This window comes from Tupaia chinensis, unplaced genomic scaffold (assembly GCF_000334495.1).
Source record: "Tupaia chinensis unplaced genomic scaffold, TupChi_1.0 Scaffold138601_1, whole genome shotgun sequence".
In the NCBI taxonomy this organism is placed as follows: domain Eukaryota; kingdom Metazoa; phylum Chordata; class Mammalia; order Scandentia; family Tupaiidae; genus Tupaia; species Tupaia belangeri.
Window position 1 is genome coordinate 116,551 of NW_006198494.1, and position 27,291 is coordinate 143,841.

The window sequence follows — 27,291 nt, forward strand, 5'->3', positions numbered from 1 at the left end:
TGATTTTTGAAACACTTCCAAGTTCATACTATGTATAAACACCTCTTTCCACCTTTTATTATTTATTTCCTTTAATTTTTGCCATAGGGCACATGCACTCACTGTGGAGAAAGAGAGACAGAAGGAAAGTGAGAAGTCATACCATGGGGGGATGTTCATGCTGCAATCTCTTCTTCTCTAGTCTCCTCTTAGAATTTTGGGCACATACACACAAACCCAGTGTGATTTTCAAGCCACCAAGTCCAGGACTTGAATCATGGTTGGCAGTATGGGAGTCCAGTGCCTTAACCACCACGCCACCTGCTCGCCCCTCTCTCTCCAAGTGTCTTCGGTGAATTCCTGTGTGTTAAAACCTAAATATAGGGATCAACATATGGTGTAATGGTTATGTCACTGGACTCCCACATAGTCAACCGTGGTTTGAGTCCTGGACCCAGTGGCTTAAAATTCACACCAGATACTTGTGTGTGTGTGGCCAAAATCCCAAGAGGAGAATGGAAAAGGGATTGTGGCATGGCCATCACCTCAGAGGGTAATTTCTCACTTTCTGTCTCTCTCTGCCTCTGGCAAGCACACACACCCTATAGCAAAAATCTCTCCAAATAAATAAATAAATAACCTAAATATGACTCACAAGGTTAGTTTCTTCTGTGAAAAAAATCCAAACTAAAAAAGAATTAGATTCTAACCTTGGGCAAGTTACCCTTTGAATGTTCTAGCTGTAAATATACCATTTATATCTTTATATAAATGTGTGATGGTGCTTAGCCAGGCTTCAGACTTACTTCAGCACTTGGGCAGGACTAGCTGGGGAGAGGTGACAGAGGAAGGTGGGAGGGAAACAGCAGAAATACCATGGAAGAGGGATAATATGGGCCACATGGGAGAAGGAAAGAATGAGCAATTTCTAGCACTACCTGATTTTTGAAACACTTCCAAGTTCATACTATGTATAAACACCTCTTTCCACCTTTTATTATTTATTTCCTTTAATTTTTGCCATAGGGCACATGCACTCACTGTGGAGAAAGAGAGACAGAAGGAAAGTGAGAAGTCATACCATGGGGGGATGTTCATGCTGCAATCTCTTCTTCTCTAGTCTCCTCTTAGAATTTTGGGCACATACACACAAACCCAGTGTGATTTTCAAGCCACCAAGTCCAGGACTTGAATCATGGTTGGCAGTATGGGAGTCCAGTGCCTTAACCACCACGCCACCTGCTCGCCCCTCTCTCTCCAAGTGTCTTCGGTGAATTCCTGTGTGTTAAAACCTAAATATAGGGATCAACATATGGTGTAATGGTTATGTCACTGGACTCCCACATAGTCAACCGTGGTTTGAGTCCTGGACCCAGTGGCTTAAAATTCACACCAGATACTTGTGTGTGTGTGGCCAAAATCCCAAGAGGAGAATGGAAAAGGGATTGTGGCATGTCCATCCCCTCAGAGGGTAATTTCTCACTTTCTGTCTCTCTCTGCCTCTGGCAAGCACACACACCCTATAGCAAAAATCTCTCCAAATAAATAAATAAATAACCTAAATATGACTCACAAGGTTAGTTTCTTCTGTGAAAAAAATCCAAACTAAAAAAGAATTAGATTCTAACCTTGGGCAAGTTACCCTTTGAATGTTCTAGCTGTAAATATACCATTTATATCTTTATATAAATATATATATGTGTATATATGTGTGTGTGTGTGTACTGACTACACTCGAATCCTGGCCCTGTGGCTTGAAAAACACATGGAGAAATGGAGAATGATTGTGGCATGACCCTACTGCATTGGAAAGTGCTTTTTCTCTCTCCTTTTGTATATGCTGAATAGGAAATTATTAGCTCTAATTATCTTTTTCCCCCCCTCTTATTCTTAATTTAAAAATCTGTTGACTTTTTGTAGATGCTGAGGACATGTTCACTTCCAGATCTCTCGAAGCTGTTCAGAACCCTGATGGATGTTCCCACCGTAGGAGATGTTCGTCAAGACAATCTTGAAATAGATGAAATTGAAGATGAGCATATTAAAGAAGGACCTTCTGATTCTGAAGACATGTGAGCACAATGCCATTAATGTATACTAGTATTAATATAACTGCTGAATTTTTATTTGAAGAATTTCTGGAGAGAATAACTTACTTTGTTTTTAAAAATTATAACTGACTTTTTACTACTACTTTAACTTTTTACAACCATAATTATGCATATTCTAATAATGTATATCTGCCTTTAAATAATACAGCACTTAATCTCACTTAAGGAATGTAAGAAAAGGGTTTCTATTTGAGTTCACTGTTTTACCAGCGAGCATTTAGCACATTGTCTTGCATGTGATAGATGCTTAATAAATATTGGCCAGAAAACAGATGTTAGCAGGATAATGACTGTTTAATAGTGGAGCCCCATATGATACAGGGATTGCAAGGAGAAATTGTGAAATAATTAATACTCTACAATTCTCTAGAAAAATGACCAGGAAGCTCCACATCTGTCTCTTACCATGTATGATTTCAAAGTTATGGAGAGTTAGCAGGTAGACTCGTCCTGTGTGTGCGTGTGTGTGTGTGTGTGTGTGTGTGTGTGTGTGTGTGTGTTTGCCTTCTACATGTAATTTGATTCATTTCACAAAATTCTTTTCATTATGATTTATGGGGAATTTAGAACCCAAGAGAGAAATTTATAACCAACTACCGAGAGCCACGGGGAATGAGGCCCTTAGATGATACTCCTTCTTTACTTTCTTCAGTATTCGTCAGCCCTTTCAGTCCTTCAGACAAATGTTACAAACATTTGGAAATAAAACTAGAGTACTCTGGAATTAAGTATGCTACAGGTACACTATTTTTAAATCACCCTGAAAATAAGCTATAAAATACTAGAATCTGAATGATTTACTTTGTAAACTTTGTTTTTGCCTTGTACCTCTTCTTTTAAAAAAAATATTTATTTAATTGTATTTTTTTTCTACTTTGACCAGAGAAAGAGAGGAGGAAAAAGCAAGCCAATGAACCACAGCTGGCCATGTGGGAGTCCAGCACCTTAACCATCCTGCCACCTGCTGGCCCTCCTCTCCTTTTTAATAGAAAGTTGTTTGTTTGTTTGTTTGTTTTTAAGGCTTTAGCCATGGGGCATATGCACCCACTGAAGAGAGTCAGAGACAGAGAGAAGGAAAATGAGAAATCCCCCCATAATAAGGTATAACCATGCTGCAATCCCTTGCCTTCTATTCTCCTCTTGGCATTTTGGACACACACACACACACGTGCCAGGTGTAATTTTTAAGCTGCTAGATCTGGAACTTGATCCACAGTTAGCCATGTGGGAATCTAGCACCCTAACTACCATGCAACCTGCTGTCCCCAAAAGCACTTGCATTTTAATCTTATTAAAAGCATTATATCATTCTCATAGTTCTTCCTTAAAGAATATAATAGCAGGGGCCAGCAGGTGGCATGGTGGTTGAAGTGTTGGACTCCCACATGGTCCACCATGGTTTGAATCCCAGACCTGATGGCTTTCTCTCATGCTCGCTTTCTCTCTCTCTCTCTCTCTCTCTCTCTCTCTCTCTCTCTCCTTTCTCTGGTGAATACGCATGCCTATAGCAAATCAAGTAATCATGATGATGAAGGTGAATAAAATTAAATAAGTAATTCTTTTGGAAAAATTAAAAAGAATCTAAGAGCAAGGACCACTGTATCGGATACACTTCTTTTCTTATTTTTATTTTTCTTAAGCTTTGTCCTTTCTTAAATTCTTAGTGAAATTATATTTTTTAAAGATTGTCCTTTTTTTTCATTTTTCATACAGTTCAGTAGTGATCTCAATTGGGAGGAAAAGTTGTCTTTTTAATCTTTGTTTTGTCCACTTGACAGTGGTCATTAAGCACTTTAATTTTATGATTTTATTAACCCTACTGGAGAACACAACATTTAGTACTTTTATGATTGAAAAAAGAGCTAGTTAACATTTTTCCCAAAAAATTTTTATATAATCATTAATTTCTATGGGCTAGCCCCATGGCCTAGTGGTTAAGGAAGCAAAATCTTACATGGCTAACTACACAGTTTGAATCCCAGTCCCAGCAGCTTAAAAATAATGTCAGGTGTGTGTGCACACCCAAAAGGCCAAAGAGATGGAGAAATGGAGAAGGGATTGCAATGCGACCACACCCCACCCCATTAGGTGGTGCTTTCTCTTTTTCCCTATCTCACTCTGTCTCTCAGTCTCTCTGGTGAGCACACATGCCCTCCAGCCAGCAAAAATAAAAATAAAACCATCGGGACCAGCGGTTAGCGTAATGGCTATGTCACTGGACTCCCACCTAGTCGACCGTGGTTCGAGCCCTGGACCTGGTGGCTTAAACTCACGCTGGGTGCGTGTGCGTGCGTACCCAAGATCCCGAGAGGAGAATGGAGGAGAAGGGATTTCAGCATGGCCATCCCCACTGGGGGGTGATTTCTCGCCTTCTATCTCTCTGTCTGTCTGGCGAGCGCATGTGCCCTATAGCAAAAACCTCTTCCAAAAAATAAATAAATAAATAAATAAAACTCCCATTGGAAAAAATAAATAAATAAATAAAACGATCAATTTTTGTCTTTATGAACTATAGCTTTTTTATGGCTTGTATTTTTTTAGAGAATTGTTTATTTAATCTTATTTATTATTTATTTAGTTTTAATTTTTGCTTAGGGCACATGCATTCACCAGAGAGACAGACAGAGAGAGAGAAAGTGAGAAAGCAAGCCATCAAGTTCAAGACTTTTAAGTTAGAAACCTTTAGTATTAAGTTGAAAATTTAGAAAGTTAAGTCATTTTTCTGAACCAAGTTATTTCATATCCATATAGGAAATTTTCACATGATTTTTGTCTTTGGAAATATTTTTTGGTCCAAATTTCAGTCAAGATTTCATAATAAGAAAGCCAACTAAAAAGTGAATTCAAAACCAGATTTAAAGTACCTTCTTTAGTATTTAGAGTGCTCATAAACAATCTTAATCTTTTCATACTCTTCTTACAGTGGCAAGGGTAGCAGCTTCACTTATTTGAATATCATTGTGGAAGGCACTAATTCCTTTTTTTTTTTTTTTTTGGAGAGGTTTTTTTGTTTGTTTGTTTTGTTTTTGCTATAGGGGCACATGCGCTTGCCAGACAGACAGAAAGAGACAGAGAGACAGAAAGCGAGAAATCATTCCCCATGGGGGATGGCCACGCCGCAGTCCCTTCTCCTCCAATCTCCTCTTGGGCACGCACGCACACGCGCCCGGCGTGAGTTTTAAGCCACCGGGTCCGGGACGCGAACCACGGTTGACTACATGGGAGTACAACGACATAGCCATTATGCTAACTGCTCGTCCCAAAGGCACTAATTCCTTTAGGCTAGCCATTAGGTGATTTTTGTCTGCAGGTCAATGTTTAGTCACTCTAGTGATGGCATACAGTAGGTGATAAATTAGCATTAAATTAAATTTAAACTTAAATGCTCCTAGTGGGATGATCCAAAAAACTAGTCAGTCTTTCTCATTCTAATAAGATGCTTTGGTTTTCTATAGCTGCTACAACTTCAAATTGTAGGAGTTTGTGCATGTAAGTGCAAAAGTAAAGATACTTTTACATAAAAAGTGTGTTGTCTTTGTTAATGGAAATTTTATTCGGGGTCTTGCATAATGTTGTTTATATTTTTGTTCTGTAAACACTTGTTTAGCTTGCCTTTACTTAGCAAGCCCTTAGTCAGCTCTTGTGTCCTGTTTAGCATTACCTTTCTGGCAGATGAGATCCTCAATTTGAGTACGTAATCGCTTTCAGAAGTCCATAATCTCTTTCAGAAGTCTTCATACATCTAAAACCTCGGTTAACTCTAATGCTTTTCTATTTTCTATTTGCATGCTACTTTAAGAGAAAGAAGCAAATCATAAAAGCAAAAGGCATTTCAGTTCTCGCTTTGCCTTTTATTGACTATGGGGCCTTGAGCAGAGCACTGAGACACTTTAGTTCATTTTCCATGCAGGACTCATTTGTGTGATAAAACATAAATGATAGGATAAAACTGCTTAATACAAAGGATCTTCAAAAAGTTTATAGAAAATGCATAGTATTAAAAAAGTTGAGTATGGATTTTAATTTTTTTTGCACCAAAGAAGACTCATACTTTAATTCAATTTTTCTGTGAATTTTCTGAAATCTCATAAATTAAGTGCTATATAAAGTAAGGTATTATTTATAAAAAGCAGCTCATTTTAGCATATATAATCTCATGAAAATAGAATTATTGTTCTGACCAGTACCTTGGAAACAAGAGTCTCTAGTGAAGATTTTGAGTATATTCTAATTACACACTAAGGTCTAATTATGTATTTTAGAAATTATGTATTTTAAGAATAACCATCTAAGGGGACCAGCAGTTAGCGTAATGGCTATGTCGCTGGACTCCCATGTAGTCGACTACGGTTTGCGTCCCAGACTCGGTGGCTTAAAACTCACACCGGGCGCATGTGCATCATGCCCAAGATCCCAAGAGGAGAACGGAGGAGAAGGGATTGCGGCGTGGCCATCCCCCATGGGGGGTGATTTCTGCCTCTTTGTCTCTCTCTGTCTGTCTGGCAAGCGCATGCGCCCTATAGCAAAAACCTCTCCCCAAAAAAAGAATAAGCATCTATCAGGGAGCAGCAGGTAGCATGGTGATTAAGGGCACTGGACTCCCACATGGCTGACCATGGTTCAAGTCCTGGACCTGGCAGCTTGGTTTCTCACTTTCCCTTTTTCTCTCTCTTTCTCTCTGGTCAGATTAAATAATAATAATAATTCGTAAAATCTAATTAAAAAAATTTTCTGGTCACCATTGTATTCCCTGGATCGCCCTAGTAACCTGAATATATAATTTCCTAGTTATTTATATTTCTAGAAGTTCAAATGTCAATGGCACTTACTTATGTGGAAAGCCTTTCATATAGTGTATAACAATTATATCCACATGAAGATTTTACTGAACCTTCAAAATTATATAAAAGAAAAACATTTGACTATTAAATATTCACTGGAAAGCATGTGAAAAACCTCTTTAGTCTGATCTCTTAAAATATCAGAATATTGCTTCAAATTTTAAGCAATTGAACAAGCCTGGTGACTCAGCAGTAACGTAACACACAATGCTTGACCCATGGGAAGGTCTCATTTGTGTCCTCAGGACCCAGGCTATATATGTAGGCTCAAGATCCTGGCTAGCTAAGACCAGGATTGAATAGCACAAAGACACTATTGAGGGTGCTTGTGTCGCTGTCTCCCTGTCTCTCTCTTGTGGAGGAAATAAATAAACTTAAAAAAAAAATAAACAATGAATAATATTGATAGTTATGTGATTCTTGGGCAGATCAGATCCACTTTTTAAAAAATCATCTTCTAGAGCCAGCAGACAGCATAGTGGTTACGTCGCTGGACTCCCATATAGCCAACTGTAGTTCAAGTCCCAGACCCAGTGGCTTGAAAATCACGCTAAGCACGTGTGCGTCCATATCCAGGATTCTGGGCGGAGAATAGAGAAGGGTCTGTGGCATGGCCATCCCCCGCCCCAGGGGATAATTTCTCTCTTTTTTCCTTCTTTCCCTCTCACTGTCTCTCTGTCTGTATCTTCCTCCCTCCCCCCCTCCCCCAAGCACATGCACTCTAAGGCAAAAACAAACAAACAAAAAACAAACAAAAATAAACTTTAAAAAAAAAATCTTCTGGCTTATATATTCCATGTATAAGTATGTATTTTGTGCTATGTTTATGAATTGTATTTATTCTTATTTCCTATGTGAAAAATGATATAGTTTTTGTTGGGTTGGTTGGTTTTTTGTGTTTTTTTGTTTTTTTTTTTAATTTTCTTCAGACTTATTTTCCCTTCTATTAATATTGGGTCATTGAGAAAGTTAAGAAACATGCTTGCATAGAAAAATATATTATGATTTTTCCAACGATCTAATACTTTTAAGTAGAAGGGTGTACATACATAATTGAGTTGAAGTAAAATTTTAGAATAAGGTAAAGTTTTAGTGATATTTAATTCAGTTTCTTTTTTCTTTATTTCAGTGTATTCGAAGAAACTGACAGAGATTTACAAGAGCTTCAGGCCTCGATGGAGCAGTTACTTAGGGAACAACCTGGTGAAGAATATAGTGAGGAGGAAGAGTTGGGCTTGAAGAACAGTGATGTAGAGCAGACCGCAAATGGGACAGATGTAGCTGATGAAGATGACAATCCCAGCAGTGAAAGTGCCCTAAATGAAGAATGGCATTCAGGTGCATAATCATGCATGGGGTCCTTCTTTTTCAGTGTGTACAACTATTTCAGGAGGAGTATATTTTCCTTTTCTTTTTATTTACAGTTAATCATTGTTCATCTTTATAATCTACAATTTGGTTTTTCAAAGCATGCTTGTCAATCAAGTCAAAGATATTCCCACATATATCATTTTCAGCAGAGAACTTTAGTTTTCTGATATCTGATATGAGCCATTTTCAACTTTAAATAAAACTGGAGCATGCTTCTGTGTCTCTTCATAAATATATACACACTATATACACAGTTGTTCCATTGCTTTCCCACTAAATTATGCCAATGCTTTTTGGAAGCATCTTTATTCTCCATTTTATTCTTTTTAAAAAACATCTTATTGGGTCCTCTGGTGGTACGATGGATAAGGCAGCTGGCCTCGATGGAGCAGTTACTTAGGGAACAACCTGGTGAAGAATATAGTGAGGAGGAAGAGTTGGGCTTGAAGAACAGTGATGTAGAGCAGACCGCAAATGGGACAGATGTAGCTGATGAAGATGACAATCCCAGCAGTGAAAGTGCCCTAAATGAAGAATGGCATTCAGGTGCATAATCATGCATGGGGTCCTTCTTTTTCAGTGTGTACAACTATTTCAGGAGGAGTATATTTTCCTTTTCTTTTTATTTACAGTTAATCATTGTTCATCTTTATAATCTACAATTTGGTTTTTCAAAGCATGCTTGTCAATCAAGTCAAAGATATTCCCACATATATCATTTTCAGCAGAGAACTTTAGTTTTCTGATATCTGATATGAGCCATTTTCAACTTTAAATAAAACTGGAGCATGCTTCTGTGTCTCTTCATAAATATATACACACTATATACACAGTTGTTCCATTGCTTTCCCACTAAATTATGCCAATGCTTTTTGGAAGCATCTTTATTCTCCATTTTATTCTTTTTAAAAAACATCTTATTGGGTCCTCTGGTGGTACGATGGATAAGGCAGCTGGATCTCATATGGCCAGCTGCACGGTTCAAGTCCCCAAGTGGGTGGCTTGAAAAACATGCCATGCATGTGTGCCCAAAATCCCAAGAGGACAGTGGAGGAGAAGAGATTATGGTAGGGCCATGTCCCTTCTCCGCTCCGAGGAAGATACTTTCTCACTCTTTCTTCTTCACTCTTTCTATCTCTGGCACACACATGTGCCCTATAGCAAATTTTTTAAATGGACAAATAATTTTCTTTTTAAGGCATTATAGGGACCCACAGGTGGTAAGTGGATAAAATACTGAACGCCCTCATGACCAGCCATGGCTCGAGTCCTGGACGTGGTAGCTTGCTTTGTCACTTTCTCTCTCTCTCACTCTGGTGAATTGAAAAAAAATAATAATAAATAAAATTAAATAATTATTTAAATTTTAAAAAAGCATTTTATTGGGCCAGCTGGTATTGTGAAGTTGGCTGGATTCCACTTGGTCAACTACATGAAAAGATCCTTCAGTAGTTTATTTTTCCCAAAGTATCTCAAGCAGGTACATGACAAAAGATATTGGGCATGTATAATATTTTTAGGTGCTTTCCTAAAATTTTATGATATGTCTTAGGTCATCCACTCTCTGTATGCTTTTATATGTAATGATCCATATTTATTATCAACTTTTAAATAATAGTAGTTTAGGGTCAATTGCTTAAGTGCAGATCATAGAGTATGTTTTTTCCATTTTTTACTACATTAAATGATATCTCTTCAGATGTTTTTATCCTAATATGACTTACTGTGTATGTCTATAAATTAAAAGAGTCCCAGGTAACAGTCTTAAGACAGATTTACATATACTTAGATTTCATATATATATATATAGGGACAAAACTGTTAATATTGCAAGTAGAAGTAGTCTACCTCAGTAGTCATCGACACTTGTTGCAGAATCTCAGTCTATCAGGGATAAAACTTATTTTATTCAGCGTTTTTTATCATAAAATTTTTTATCACTAAATATTTTCTTTTCATTTACCTCATGTGTTTTAGATAATAGTGATGGTGAGACTACTAGTGAATGTGAATATGATAGTGTATTTAACCACTTAGAGGAACTGAGACTTCACCTGGAGCAGGAAATGGGCTTTGAAAAGTTCTTTGCGGCTTATGAGAAAATAAAGGTAAGTCAAATATGAATCAAAACATTTACTTTTGAAATGTGTTGTGTTTGAAATGATCATTATTGGTCATTAGATTAATTATAAAAAGTAAAGTCTACAACTTGAGAAAGTTAATATTCAAATATAAATTTATATTTGGAAATTTTGTGTAGGCTATTCATGAAGATGAAGATGAAAATATCGAGATTTGTTCAACAATAGTTCAGAGTATTTTGGGAAATGAACATCAGCATCTTTATGCCAAGATCCTGCATTTGGTCATGGCAGATGGAGCCTATCAGGAAGGTAAAATTTCTCACTTGTCTTTATATTTTAATAAATGTGAGAAAAACTAGATGACAGATATGAGTTGATGGGCTTATATCACAGTCAAAGTAATGTGTAACATTTTGAACAAGACTTTATTTCTAAAATATTTGCCAAAAATTAGTCTTCTTACTTTTTTTTTTTTTTTTTTTTTTTTTAGAGAGATTTTGATATAGCAATGTGTGCACTTACCAGAGAGACAGAAAGTGAGAAATCATCCCCAGGAGGGATGACCATGCCACATTCTCTTCTCTGTTCTCCTCTTGGGATCTTGGGCATGCACGCACACAGGCCCTGTGTGAGTTTTAAGCTACCAGGTCTGGGACTCAAACCATGGTCGACTACTATGTGAGAGTCAGTAACATAACCATTTCACCATCTGCTGGTCCCAATCTTACTACTTCATTTATTTTTTTTTTAGTGATTTTTTTTTTTTTTTTTTTTTTTTTTTTTTTTTTGGGTTTTTTCTCCCCCCCCCAGAGAGACAGAGACATAGACACAGAAAGCAAGAAATCATCCCCCGGGGAGGATGGCCATGCCACAGTCACTTCTTCTCCATTCTCCTCTTAGGATTTCGGGCACACACACACACACACACACACACACACACACACACACATGCCTGGCATGAGTTTTAAGCCTCCAGGTCTGGGACTCAAACTGCACTTGACTAGATGGGACTCCAGTGATACAACCATTATGCCATCTGCTGGTCCCCCAATCTTATTACTTTAAAGACGTAATTCATAGATTAAAAGTGAGAGTTTCAATGATGGTACTTAATTTTAGCAATATACATTTTTATAAAATTTATTTATATTACATCTTGTTATAAGTAATTTAAGATTGCATTTTAAAATATATACAGTATAAAATTAAGTCTTTTTTTTTTTTTGGAGAGATTTTCACTGTAGGGCGCGTGCGCTCACCAGACAGACAGAGAGAGACATAGAGACAGAAAGCGAGAAATCACCCCCCAGGGGGGATGGTCACGCCGCAATCCCTTCTCCTCCATTCTCCTCTCGGGATCTTGGGCACGCACGCACACGCGCCCGGCGTGAGTTTTAAGCCACCGGGTCCGGGACAGGAACTGCGGTCGACTACGTGGGAGTCCAGCGACATAGCCATTACGCTAACTGCTGGTTCCCTAAAATTAAGTCTTAAAAAGGTGTTTGAGTTAGTCAACGTATTGGGCAATTGAGCACAGACAATATAGTATGAAGCTAGAAATAAAGAAAGAATGCAAAGTTCATGTTCAAAGGTCTCTACATTTTCTGAAAATAGTACACAGATTTGGTACTGATCTTTCTAGCAAAGCAGGGAACCTAATTAACTACATGAGTCACCGTGTTCATGAGACAAAACATCTTTCTCAGAGGACAGCTATTTTTGGTATTGAAACCAAAGGAAATGTTTTCCCATGATTCTTACAAGGAGGGCACTATCATTCAGTGTTCTCAGACTTGATAACATATGGATCCCTTTAAGGGGAAAAGCTTTTTTATTTATTTATTTTTTTTGCCAAGCACAAGGCTTAGTGTCCACAGACCCCAGCACAAAAGTGAAGTCTTAGTCTCTGAAAATGTCTTTCAGTTGTAAATTATTACTATAAAACAGATGTTTCGTTTTTCTGTTTTTATAAATATTAAGGGATTATTTTATTACCAAGATAAAAATATAAAATTTAAACCTTGTGTAGAACTTATGGATTCCTGATCTTATTGAGATCTTAGACTCTATCTTATAAAAATGGTTTTATAACATAATGAAAAATATCCTCACTAATTTTTACAATATTTGGACTTTGTAGGGCTGTTTCTCATAATATGTCATGGTATGAGAGAATGGCCTGTAGCCAGAGAATGATTCCATTTGAGTAAATCTGTGGAGAGTATCAAACCCATTCTATTCATCTTCAGACTGTTCATCCTTCAGGCAGTTCTCCATTAAGTATTGTTTCTATAGAGCTTTTCATAGCAGTCAGTGACAGCGCACTCAGGGTTCAGTTTTGCTTGTCAAGTATCTGGAGAGCTTTTATTTTGCTTTACCCCTTGAGTGGAGAACTAGAACAATCAACTGAGCCACAAGGTAGAATCAACACCCTCTTTTGACAACCGTGCCTTCAAAAGGAAACACGGCTACACAGAAGGCCATTCCTCCTGCGAAGGGCCAAGCAGCAGGCAATGCAAATACACATCCCTCATGAAGCAGGATCAGGTTTTCTCAAGCACACCAGTGAAAAAGATATGAGAACCCCAGAGTTTTATGTCACAGAGTCTGGCAGTAATTCCTTTAGTCTAGAAAAAAATGTGAAGCAATTAAAACCAAATGCCTACCCTGGCAACATTTATTTTTAAATCTGAGTACAGTCCCTAAGACATTATAGTTTACCAGTATGTTCACTAAATAAACTGCTTGTAAAATAAATATTGAATTATCTGAATAATTTAACTTTCTGATTTATAGTGTTAATTATAAGACAGTTAAATATTAGACAGTGACTAGATTTAGAATAACTGTTTTGTAGCTCTATTTCTTTTTTTTATTTTTAATTTTTAAAAATTTTGCCAGAGAATGTGTGAGTTGGATATTGAAAGATAAATGGGAGCAGGCCGGCAGGTGGCGTGGTGGGTAGGGCACTAGACTCCCACATGGCCAATCACCGTTCAAGTCCTGAACCTGGCAGCTTGCTTTCTCACTTTCCCTTTCTCTTTCTTTCTTTCTCTCTCTAAAATAAGTAAATAAATAAAATTAAAGATGAATGGGAGTTTGCCTTCGATCGGTATATGTACTTTTTTTTTAATCTTTTTAAATTTGGTGTAGGGCACATGTACTCACCAGAGAGAGAGAAAGTGGGAAAGTCACCCGCCAGGTCTGGGACTCAAACCATGGTTGACGATGTGGGAGTCCAGTGCCCTAAACCACCACACCACCTGCTGGCCCCAGTATATGTACTTAAACATAGTACCACACATTGCAGGAGGGGAATCATAAGCAATTCAATGTTACTAAAGCATAACTTAGGGGAGCAGTGGGAAAGATGGGGAAGGAATATTAGTAGTAAGGTTAGAAATATTTGGGACCAGCAGTTGGCCTAATGGCTATGTCACTGAACTCCCATGTAGCTGACCACGGTTCAAGTCCCAGACCCAGTGGCTTAAACTTATGTTGGGCACGTGTGCATGCGTGCCCAAGATCCCAAGAGGAAAATGGAGGGGAAGGGATTGCTGCGTGGCCATCCCCCCAGGGGGATAATTTCTCGCTTTCTGTCTCTCTATCTCTCTGGTCTTTCTGGCAAGTTCATGCGCCCTATAGCAAAAACCTTTCCCCCCAAAAAAGAAAGAAATATTTAAAAGACCAGATCATGAAAGATTTTGTAATTCATATTAAGAAGCTTGGATTCTACCCCAAGGTAGTAAAGAGTTAGTGTAGGGTTTTGAGCAGTGCAATAATTTGACATGACCTTGAAATTTAAAAAAATAAAAATAAAAAATTAAGTTTATTTATTTATTTATTTACTTCATGAGGGGTTAGGGGATATGCACAACAGGGTTTTCATGCCACAAGTCACCAGCCTCAGCTAGTCAGAACCATGAGCATCTGCATCCATACCCAGCATGCATATAGAAACTTCAGGACATGAACATGGGACCTTCCCGTGTGGCCTCAGCATCATGGAGCATTAGGTTACCTCTGTGCCACCTCAGCTGACCTCATACTTGGATCTTAATGAAAGATCACTTTTGATGTAATGTATAAGATATTGTTTGCTATGTAAGATTAACTTATTTGCTTAATTCATTTAGGTGTCTTTTTTTAAGTAAAGAAAAATTGGAAATAACCAAAATGTCTATAAATAGAAATGGTTCAGTTCATTATACCATTCCATTATATAAAATACTGTGTAGACACTGAAATTGATATAGAGTATATCCATGATTTATTGCTTTTTAACATTTCATTGTAAAATTTTTGTCATATTGAAGAATTAAATTTTACAGTGATCACCCATATACCTACCACTTAGGTTCTATCATTAAAATTTATAATTTTGTTTTATCATTTATTCATCTTCATTCATTATGTGTCTTAAGTGAAAAAATATGTCTTTAAAATTTGGTGTAATTTTTAAAAGGAAATTTATATATACATAGGAAAGCAATCTGGAAGGATTTATATAAAATTATTAACTTTGGTTGTCTTTTGCTCCTTTTGCTTCCCACTTTTATTTTTTATTGGCTCTTCTAAACATAATGATGAATAATTCTCAGAAAATTCTCCAATTTTTAACTTCATGAGAATATTTGAATCTGGATCATCAGAAAAACAAACTTGAGTGGGAAATACAACAATTATTTATAAGAAATATCAGATTTATGATGGGCATGCTTATTGCATGAGAAAGATGGAGAAATATGCCACTTTTCAGTTAAGATCCTAGTATTTTACTTTATTTTATTCATTGAGTTCTATAGTTCAGTCCTACAGAATATGTGCTTTATTAAATCATCCAACCAAAGCATTAGAGACGTTGACCCAGAACTGGACTTAGATGGTTTCAAAGATTTACCATGCAATAAAATAACTTTGACTTTCAGCAAATGTCTTTAGGTTAAAAGAATTACCCATGTTGTTAAAGACCTGCCCATGGTTTTTCATTTCAGTATTTAAGCATGGCTTTTCTCTCTCTCTCTCTCTCTCTCTCTTTCTCTCTGCTCTCTCTCTCTCTCACCCACCCCCTCTAGTACAAGTTTTAACCCTGCATTTCTGCATTAAGTAACCTTGTCAAGGGCTCTATTTAAATCTTTACATTTTGAAATTTTTAGCCTTAAAATTTATATTCTCCAGTCCTTTTTCAACCAGTTCATCTCCTAAACTAGCTTAGTAGAAATGGGCTGCAAAAAGAAAGAAAGGAAAAAAAAAAATCTTTGAAAGATTTGATGATGAAAGGATAGCAAAATTAGATTTCCTAGTATTAAAAAAAGGTGGTTAATTATTGTTATTTCTCTTTAAGGACCAGAACCAAGAATATTACATCTAAAGATTAGTCTGTGTATTTAAACATTGACCTGGCATATAGTATAAGAAGTTGTCCTTGTGGTTTTTAACTTCCTCTCATGCATGTGCTTCAAGGGGTTATGAGGTTAAAAAGGAAAAAGGAATTGCTTTTATTTTGACACTGTGACAGGTTTGGTAACTACTATCCATCCCAAAGTGGGAAATGTTTGTCTCCTCCACTTACTTCCATTACGAAAGGATTTAATTAGGTCCTTAAGATGATGGTCGCACAGCCTCAGTTGCAGTGTGCCAAGTATTTCATGGTTTCATCAGAGAGGTCTACAGTCCAGATGTTATTAGTAATGAAAGCAGAATTTTTGAACTTCTAAGTTCAAAGCAGCCTGATAGGCATAACCTATAATTTGAAAAAATAAGATCTTACCTTGCAGCACCGTTAGCACTATGTTAAATTTATTATGTATATTATTTCTAACATCCAGACTAAGCACTTGATTTTTATATGTTTATTTTATGATATTACTATTAAATTTTTATTATATACCAAAGGTATACTATTGATTGTCTTTCTTTACCAGCACTATTCTCAGTAGAATACTTTTGCACAAAGCTGAGAATATTTGTTTGGTTTAATACCTAATAATTTTCTTTTCTTTCTTTTTTTTTTTAATGGAAGAACATTTTAATTCTGCACTTTAATTATCCATAAGCCATAAAAATGAGAATGATTTGTGTGTGGAGAGGAAGGCTATTTATTAATTTTTAAGTTACTACAACTACTAGAAAAACAAATAAGGTATAACACTGCAGAAAAGGTTGTTTTAGCTGTATTTGAAAAGATGTCACATATACGTTTGACAATTAGAGATTTGTGCCATCTTTTCTCAGTTGGTAGCCAGTGTTTCTGGAGTGTTACTGTAGAAGGGTTGTCTGTGCCAATGAAGAAGAGTGCTGTTGTTGTTCAGTAATTATACTGTTATATACGGTGAGTTCAGAATATTCATGAAAAATGTATATTGCAAAAATAGTATGCACGGGTTTCATTTTTTTGCACCAAAATAAACTCGTGCTTTCATTCTACATTTTTCACATAACTTTTTTGTTTTGTTTTTAATTTGCCAGGAGTGTTTGCACTTGCCAAAGAGAAACAAAGAGAGAAAGCAGTTCCCTGTGGTGGATAGCCATGCCACAACCCCTTCTCCTCCATTTCTCCCTCATTCCAGGATTTTGGGCACTCACATACATGCACCTGGCATGTTTTTTAAACTGCCATGTCAGGGACTCAGACCATGCAGTTAGCCATGTGGGATCCAGCTGCTTTAACCCCCACAACACCAGCTGGCCCTCCACATACTTTTTGAAGCCCCCTTGTTAAGTGTTGGAGATGAAATATTGAAGTAGCTGTTAAAGTCATAGAATGTGAGAGCTAGAAAGTGCTATGAGGATAATTTATTCTTATCTCCCGTTAACAGGAAGGGACACTGAGTTATAATGTGAAATGAAGTCTCATATGAAGGGTCAGGGTCAGACCAGTTCCCAGGACTTATGCTGGACTATTGCATATTCTTTTAAAATACATCTCTTCTAGGGAGCAAAAAGGAATAAATCCTGTAAGAAACAGTACAGGTGGCATTAATGCATTTAGAATGCTACAAATATTTCCTATTTTTGGGACGAGCACTGTAATGAACCCTTTTGCTGAAAACAGTTTTTAAATTGTAGATATATTGGGTTGTCAGAAAAGTCATGATGCATTTTTGCATAGAAAAACAGAAAAATACATCATGACTTTTCTGACAACCCAATAGTGACTTTTCCCCCATAAATTGATACATATTTTTTGTATCGTACAGTAATTTTTAAAAAATTTATTTACCTATTTATTTATTTACAGTCTTTCACTGTACATCAATACAGTATACAAAATGAGATTTTCCATCCAGTATACATTGTTTATTGACTCAGTCAAGGATATTACCATAAATGTTATCATCAACAAATAATTTTCTGTCTTGTTTCTTATATATTTTGCTTTTTTCTCTCCTTACTCTTAATCCCTAACTCTCACCCTCTGCCAACCTCCCCTCCACTCTTCTCCCACACTGTCTCTGGTATATACAGTTGTTTTCCATATGACTTTTTCACATTTTATTAATTCACTAGAGATCTTAATTAATTTAAAGACTTTCAATAGCAAGCACAGCTGATATATACGTATTTATAAATGCCTATATGACTTTAAGGTGAGTAAAGTAAGTGAGTAAACCTCAGTGAATAAAGTAAGCATACAATAAAGTAGCACCTCACTGGGGCTATCTAGCTTACTGCAGTCATTAAATAGGTATTAATAGGTATTCTTAAGGCATTTTTTAATTAAAAAAATGTTTTTGTTTTAATAGATCAAAATAAAAAAAAGTTAAGAGAATTTTACTTAAGTAAAATTTAGTTCAAATAGTACATAGATGAACCTCTCAAGGTACATATTCTCTTTATCACTTTATTGATGATGGAGCTTTCATGATTGTGCATATGTGTGTGCTTGTGTTTGCTGTGCACCTAAAAAAAAAAAAAGAAAGAAAGAAAAGAAAAGACCCTGAATTGCAATGCCAAAGCTTTAGAGAAAGTTTCAACCCAGAAAGAGAAGTACGTGGAATATTGGAGGGTAAAAAGCCACTTTTGATGAGAAGGCGTGGCCAAGACGTAATCATTTGTTATAATGGATTCCTGGTGTAAAGGAGGTGAAATGCAAGATGAAGGGCCTTCCGATTCAAATAATCCTGTAGGAAGCCCTTCATTAAGGTGGGATTCCAAAGGGTTACAGCCTCACAATAAGAAAGAACTAAAACTAAACCCAATTCTGAACTTAAGGACTGTAAGAAGAAAAAGAGACAAAACAAAGAATAAAGTAAAAGAAATGACCCTCTGGTCAGCTAGTGTCATGGTGGTTGTAGCAGCTGGATCCCACATGGCCAACTGCATCATTTGAACCCTGGACCTTGTGGTTTGTATTGCCCCCAGCCTAAACAGAAAGACCTAACACCTGGGACATAGAAGACAGAACATTTTGTCATGAATAGAGCCATATTATCCCTAGTTGGAGACAACTGTGGTCCTGCCTAACAGAACTTAAAAGCAAGCTTTAGATTTTACAGTATACATGTATATATATCAAGTAGAAATGATATAGATGAAAAAATATCTATGTAAGAAACAGTAGATGTTAATCACTCAGAAGAGGAAAATAGGGAACTATTAGATCCAACTGACATTTTAAAATGCTCCATGTGGAACCAGGCAGTGACATGGTGGATCTCACATGGCCAACTGCATGGTTCAAGTCTAGGACCCAGTAGCTTTTAAAAACATGCCAGGCACTTGTGTCTACATGCCCAAAATCATGAAAGCAAGGCGAAAAGCAGGGGAGGGATCACAGCGTAACCATCCCTTATGAAGGGTAGTTTCTCGCTTCTCTCTCTCTCTCTTTCCATATGACAAGTACATGCACTCTCTGGAAAAAAGACTTTTTTCATTAAAAAAAAAAAAAAAAATCTGCACTTCCTTTTGGCCAGAACCGCCACCTCCAGTAATTAACAAAAATGACAAACAAAAAGGGAAAAAGGAATGCAATTTATGTTCTCTAGGCCTTTTAGAAAACGTGGATTGGTACCTTTGGCAACATACATGCACATCTATCAGAAAGGTGATATCGTAGACATCAAGAGAATGGGTACTGTTCAAAAATAAATTTCCCACAGATGTAATCATGGTAAAACTGGAAGAGTCTATAATGTTACCCAGCATGCCTTTGGCATTGTTAACAAACAAGTTAAGGGCAAGATTCTTTTGGTACCTTTGGCAACATACATGCACATCTATCAGAAAGGTGATATCGTAGACATCAAGAGAATGGGTACTGTTCAAAAATAAATTTCCCACAGATGTAATCATGGTAAAACTGGAAGAGTCTATAATGTTACCCAGCATGCCTTTGGCATTGTTAACAAACAAGTTAAGGGCAAGATTCTTGCCAAGAGAATTGCTGTGCATAGTGAGCATATTCAGCATTCTGAGAGCAGAGATAGCTTCCTAAAACATGTGAAGGAAAATGATCAGAAAAAGAAAGAAGCCAAAGAGGAAGGTACCCAGGTTCTACTGAAGCGCCAGCCTGCTCCACCCAGAGAAGCACACTTTGTGAGAACCAATGGAAAGGAGCCTGAGCTTCTGGAAGCTATTCCCTATGAATTCATGGCATGATGGGTGTTAAAAATAATCTATGGTCTATTTTTTTTTAAATGCATTTGAAACAATAAACAATATTTTCAGGTGTAATTGACACATTTACCAAGATAGACCACTTTTTTGGGGTGGGGAGATGTTCTTGCTATAGGGCACATGTGCTCGCCAGAAAAACAGAAAGAGAGAGAAAGAAAGAGAGAAATCACCCCCCAGGGGGATGGCCATGCCGCAATCCTTTCTCCATTCCCCTCTGAGGATCTTGGGCACGCATGCACACACGCCCATCATGAGTTTAAGCTACTGGATCTGGGACTCGAACCACGGTCAACTACATGGGAGTTCAGTGACATAGCCATTATGCTAACTGCTGGTCCCAAGATAGACCACATTTTTAAATCCAAAACATTATTTTTCTTTTTGGAGAGGTTTTTCGCTATAGGGCGCGTGCGCTCGCCAGACAGACAAAGACATAGAGACAGAAAGCGAGAAATCACCCCCCAGGGGGGATGATCACACCACAATCTCTTCTCCTCCATTCTCCTCTCGGGATCTTGGGCACGCACACACACACACCCGGTGTGAGCCACATTTTTAAATCCAAAACATTATTTTTCTTTTTGGAGAGGTTTTTCGCTATAGGGCGCGTGCGCTCGCCAGACAGACAAAGACATAGAGACAGAAAGCGAGAAATCACCCCCCAGGGGGGATGATCACACCACAATCTCTTCTCCTCCATTCTCCTCTCGGGATCTTGGGCACGCACACACACACACCCGGTGTGAGTTTTAAGCCACCAGGTCCGGGACGTGAACCACGGTAGACTACATGGGAGTCCAGCGACATAGCCATTATGCTAACTGTTGGTTCCCAATCCAAAACTTTATCAAGAAATTTTTAAAAATTCAAATCGTAAAAGTATATTTTCTGACCACAAATTAAATTCAACTTTTAAAAATGTTTCTAAAGGGCCCAGCAGATGGTGTAATGGTTACATCACTGGACTCCCACGGAGCTGACTGTTGTTTAAGTACCGAACCCAGAGGCTTAAAATTCACACCAGGCACACATGCATACATGCCCAAAATCCCAAGAGGAGAATGGAGGAGAAGGGACTGCAGCATGACCATCCCTCTGGGGGGGGTGATTTCTCGCTGTCTCTCTGATAAGCGCATACACCCTATACCAAAAATCTCTTTAAAAAAAAAAAAAAGTTTCTGGGACCAGCAGTTAGTGTAATGGCTATGTCGCTGTACTCCCATGTAGTCAGCCGCAGTTCGGGGCCTGGACCTGGTGACTTAAACTCATGCCGGACTCGTATGCGTGTGTGCCCAAGATCCCGAGAGGAAAAGGGATGACAGCATGGCCATCCCCGCTGGGGGAGTGATTTCTCTCTTTCTGGCAAGTGCACGCTCCCTATAGCAAAAAACTCTCAAAAAAAAAAAAAAAAGTCTCATTATGCTTCTCTCGTAATTTTATCCATTTTTTTGCTTTATATATTTCGAAGAAATCTTACTAGGTGCATATCATTCTTACAAATTGAACTTTTTACAAAAGAATAATTTTCTTTTGGGTATTATAAGGCAACAGGTATATCCAGAGTTAAATAAGGTTAACTAACTATAAGATTAAAAGCAGGGGAAACCAGGAGTTAGCGTAATGGCTATGTTGCTGGATTCAAACGTAGTTGACCGCGGTTCGCGTCCCGGACCCGGTGACTTAGAACTCACGCCGGGCGCGTGTGCGTGCGTGCCCAAGATCCCAAGAGGAGAATGAAGGAGAAGGGATTGCGGTGTGACCATCCCCCCTGGGGGTTGATTTCTCGCTTTCTGTCTCTATGTCTCTCTGTCTGTCTAGCGAGCGCACGCGCCCTGTAGCGAAAAAACCTCTCCAAAAAAAAAAAAAAAAGAAGATTAAAAGAAGGGACCAGCAGTTAGCGTAATGGCTATGTCGCTGAACTCCCATGTAGTCGACCGCAGTTTTGAGTCCCGGACCTGGTGGCGTAAACTCACACTAGGTGCATGTTTATGTGTGCCCAAGATCCTGAGAGGAAAATGGAGGAGAAGGAATTGCAGTGTGGTCATCCCCCCAGGGGGTGATTTCTCGCTTTCTGTCTCTGTCTCTCTCTGGCGAATGCATGCACCCTATAGCAAAAACCTCTCCAAAAAAAGAAGAAGAAGAAAAAAAGCATTATTCCAGTTAACTCTCTCATCAGTGTTGTCTCATTGGTGTGCTATAGCTGACTCATTCCAACTTGTGCGATCTGGTTGTTAAATATTTAGGACTTTTGTGAGTCGGTCGTTAAACCTCTGTTAACCTAAAATCAAATATGGTGAAAGTATTCTCACCATAGAACTTGGCAAATGCTACAATTCAGGACTTATTTTATTTTCCTTTCTGAAAGTCGATTTGCCAGCACACTGCTGAATCTAATCTTTTCTTTAAACTTTCCACTGACTTTTTTTCCCCTTTAAATACATTTGTTATTGAATATCAACATACATGCAGAAAGTAAGTGCCCAATCATAATTGTTCAGCTCAGTTACTTTTTTTTCTTTCTTTCTTTTTTCTTGGAGAGATTTTCACTACAGGGCGCGTGCGCTCACCAGACAGACAGAGACAGACATAGAGACAGAAAGCGAGAAATCACCCCCCAGAGGGGATAGTCACGCCGCAATCTCTTCTCCTCCATTCTCCTCTCAGGATCTTGGACACGCACGCACATGCGCCCGGCATGAGTATTAAGCCACCGGGTCCGGGACGCAAACCGCGTTCTACTACGTGGGAGTCCAGCGACATAGCCATTACGCTAACTGCTGGTTCCCAGCTCAGTTACTTTTTAAAGAGAGAATATAGAAAATGGCACTTAGCCCTCCAGAGGTCCTATTCTGTCATTACTCCTCAAGGGAACCTCTGTCTTTCCTTCTAACACCATAGATTTGTTTTGAACTATATATGAGTGGAATCATATGTTATGAACTCTTTTGTATTTGGCTTCTTTTGCCTGACATTATGTTTGTGAGATTCATCCATGTTGTTGCACTTAGTGCAATTTGTTTACTGTGTTCTTTCTCATTGACATATTATATTATTGCAATATTTAACAATTTTTTAATCTATTCTACTGTTGACAGATTGTAGGACTATTTTCATTTTGGGGTATTTTGAATAGCACTGCACTAAAAATTGTTCCATGTGACTTTTGGTGAACATATGTACAAATTTTTGTTGAGGATATACCTGGAAAAGAAATTTTTGAGTCATAAGATTTGCATATGTTCAGATTTAGTAAAACAGTGCTAAACAGCTTTCCAAAGTGGTTGTACAGTTTCGTTCTCTGTAATATCATACAAGCATTCCAGTTTCTCCCCATCCCTGCCAACATTTAGTGGCAATAATTTTTATAACATTATTTATTTATTTAGGGATTTTGCTACAATTTTGTACTTGCCATAAAGTTAGAGAAACAGAAAGTGAGAAAGCATCCCCCAGGAGGGATGGCCATGCCACAATCCCTTCTCCATTTTCCTTTTGGGATTCTAGGCATATGCCTAGCATGTTTTCAAGCCACCCCATCCAGAACTCAAACTGCACAGTCGGCCCTGTGAGATCCAGTCATCTTGACTGCCATGCCACCAGCTAAGCCAAATTTATTTAAATTATTTCTTTACTTATATAATTTCTACTTCTGTCTCAAATATATTTGGAAGTAGAAGATATGCATGAACTTGGGGACCAGCAGTTAGCATACTGGCTATGTCACTGGACTCCCATGTAGTCAACTGGGGTTCGAGTCCTGGACCCAGTGGCTTAAACTCACGGCAGGCACGTGTGCATGCATGCTCAAGATCCCGAGAGGAGAGTGTAGGAGAAGGGATTGCAGCATGGCCATCCCCCATGGGGGGTGATTTCTTGCTTTCTATCTCTCTGTCTCTCACTGTCTTTATGGCAAGCACACACCATTTAGAAAATGCCATTTAGAAAAAAACACAAGAGAATAAAATATAATTCATGAGAATAATAAAAACTTGCTGGGCCAGCCAGTGATGGTCAAGGCAGCTGAATCCCACTGGCCAACTGTGGTTCAAGTCCTGGACTATTTTCAAGGCAGCTTGAAAATACGCCAGACACAGATATGTGCATCCCAAAATCCCAAGAGAAGAATGAAGAAGGGATTGGGGTGAGGGCCACTCTCCTGGAGGGTGTTTTCTCAAGCAAGCACACATGCCCTATAGCAAAATTTTCAAAAAAAAAAAAAAATAGAAATATCAAGTAAATAGTGGTATAAGTAATATATACCTATGTGGCCAGCAGGTGGCATTGGTGGTAAGGGTGCTAGACTCCCACATGGCCAACCATGGTTCAAGTCCCAAACCTGGCAGCTTGCTTTCTCACTTTCCCTCTCTTTCTCTCTCTGTGTCTCTCTGATGAGCATACATGCCCTGTAGCAAATTAAAAATAATAATAATGAGAAATCAAATCAAATCAATAATTATTTTAAAAATATATATATAAAGTAAAAATTACTAAATTGGTATAAAGACCATTGAATTTCGCTATGTGCTGGTATGCATATTGTTTTCATTTATATGCAATATTTAGGAGCTGAGTTTCCACTTGGTTGTGGCCACTTTACTTTTCTTTGACATCTTCCATTCCCTGCTATTATCCCAAGTCAGTGCTAATTCCTCCTTTCTCTGTAAACCCCTCGACACATTATGCATACTGCAAATCTTTTTACTTCCTGCTTCACATAAAATATATTTCTTTAATATTGCCTCCCTAAGGGCTTTGTGAGATTCTTAGAGCAAAGGCTTTGTCTCACTTGTCTTTGCATTTTAGTGTCTGGCACGATGCCTGCCCTATAGTGGGTATTCAATTAATGTTTATTGAATAGATGAATAAAGAAATCCTTTATGGCCTGTGCAAGTCCTAGAAAATAAAATGTTTCTTCAGTATAAGTTTGTATCTCTTATTAATTAGACAAAAGCAGTTAAAATGATGAACTCCCTCCAGCATTCCAATAAAAGTTATCGAGTCTCATCAGATACCTTTTACATTTGGCACAGAAAGGTTCTCACCTGAAAATGGAACTCTAAAATTGTAGTTGAGAAACACTTTCTTGATTAAGAGCACTTGATTAAAAAGGGCTTGTAAATGAAAAACAATACAATTTTTGTAAGGACTAAGCTTCTTTTATCTTGCCTCGTTTTCATTTCACGCTTCGACAAATAGCACCTTTTGGCAGTCATGGCTTTTTTCACTGCCAAATGCAGCATCCGTGACTCTGGTCATGCCCTCCTTTGACGTCACTCCGAGAGAGGTCATCAGCTCATTAGCTGCCTAAAGCTGGTCACCATTATGGCGTCCAGGCCCCAAGTGTACAGTCTGATGGACTCACGATGAGTTTAGAATTTGATTCTTTTTTCTTGATGGCTCAGAAATGTTTTTTAGAGCATTGAAACTTTGGGCAATTATAAAGGAATGTACCTGATTAAAGGAGACCTGTAGCTATTCAGTAGAACAAGGAAAAAAATTAAAAACTTTCTTGGACAGGATGTCTCCTGGCTTTCTCTCCAGATTAGACATGGAAAACATTTCTGTTTCTCTGACTTTAGCTTTTTCTTTTCCAGTTCCCATCTCCCAACAATATTTCTCCCATTCATCTTATACCATTGCTTCTCACAAAAGCAAGATCATGGGGCCCAGCAGGTGGTGTGGTGGCTAAGGCGCTGGACACTCCCACATGCCTGACCACGGCTCGAGTCCCAGACCTGATGACTTGTTTTCTCAGTTTCTCTCTCTCTCTCTTTTTGTCTCTCTGTCTCTCTCTGGTCAAATTAAGACAAATGAAAAAAAATGAGATCATTTTGGCTCTTTACTCATACCTTTCTCACTTTTTTTCTCTGCCTAGTCAACGCCTTCCCTCTGCTCCTTGCCTGCTCCACCCTTACCCCTACCCTTAGGAGGACATGACTATCTTGTGTTCTACCTGAGAAGATTAAGCCTCTGTTTTCCAAGGTGCTATCTGATCATTTTGGAATTTGTCACTTATAGCTATGTAAATTTAATGGTGGATCTTTGCTTTAAAGCTACTCACAACGCTGGACACTCCCACATGCCTGACCACGGCTCGAGTCCCAGACCTGATGACTTGTTTTCTCAGTTTCTCTCTCTCTCTCTTTTTGTCTCTCTGTCTCTCTCTGGTCAAATTAAGACAAATGAAAAAAAATGAGATCATTTTGGCTCTTTACTCATACCTTTCTCACTTTTTTTCTCTGCCTAGTCAACGCCTTCCCTCTGCTCCTTGCCTGCTCCACCCTTACCCCTACCCTTAGGAGGACATGACTATCTTGTGTTCTACCTGAGAAGATTAAGCCTCTGTTTTCCAAGGTGCTATCTGATCATTTTGGAATTTGTCACTTATAGCTATGTAAATTTAATGGTGGATCTTTGCTTTAAAGCTACTCACAACGCAGCGGCAGTACTATGGTAGTGACCTTCAGTGCTCTGCAGTGCTGGATGCCATATGGGGGATCAGAGTTCACTTCCCAGGTTGACCCATATATAGGTTGCCTGTGATCTTAACTAGGTACAAGGCTGAGAGGGTGGATCATGGTGTGATAGTCTGTTGAGGGTGCTTGTCTGTCTCTTTCTCTTTCCATTCATATGAAAGAAAGAATAGAAATTGGGGGCCAGCAGGTGGCGTGGTGGTTAAGGTGCTGGACACTCCCACATGTCTAACCACAGTTCAAGGACCGGATCTGGTGGCTTGCTGTCTCACTTTCTCACTCTCTCTCTCTCTCTGTATCTCTCTCTGGTCAAATTAAAATAAATAAATGAATAAATAAAATTAAATAAATAATTATTTAAAAAGAAAGAAAGAATAGAAATTTAAAAGGAGCATAAAAACTACTCAAAGAATTAACTCCATGTAACTCCATGTAGATTTTCCACCCTGTTGCAGACTAATCAGGGCGAGCTCACAGAGGGAGCAGTAGTTGTAAAGGGTCCTTGAATTATAGTGTAATTTGAGGTCTTGTTCTTTTTTCCATTCCTCTGCCTGGGAATGATTTTTCAATGTAGAGCTTTTTTAGCTTTGAAGATTTAAAATCTTAAAAGAGCAAGCTATTATATTGGCTAACCATCATTACTAAATACGACATACTCTTTAAAATGAGTAATAAACACAGAATAAAGATGTGACTTGTGTGGGGCAGCCCCATGGCTTAATGGTAATGGAAGCCAAATACCACATGGCCAACTGTGTGGCTTGAATCCTAGTCCTGGTGGCTTGAAAAACCTCGTGTGGGGGGGGTGTGGTGT

General features: G+C 38.2%; 1 protein-coding gene across 1 annotated transcript in view; it reads left to right on the forward strand.

The window, feature by feature from the left end:
* The window catches only part of NEK1 (NIMA related kinase 1), a gene marked incomplete at its 5' end in the record, with an annotated part of 134,120 nt that extends 108,179 nt beyond the window's left edge, over positions 1 to 25,941 (forward strand). Inside the window, 5 exon segments of the mRNA XM_006161452.2 lie at positions 1,900 to 2,051; positions 8,061 to 8,269; positions 10,280 to 10,410; positions 10,563 to 10,695; positions 25,880 to 25,941. Of these exon segments, the coding sequence (XP_006161514.2) occupies positions 1,900 to 2,051; positions 8,061 to 8,269; positions 10,280 to 10,410; positions 10,563 to 10,695; positions 25,880 to 25,941 (687 nt within the window).
* Positions 25,942 to 27,291: the final 1,350 nt, after the last annotated feature.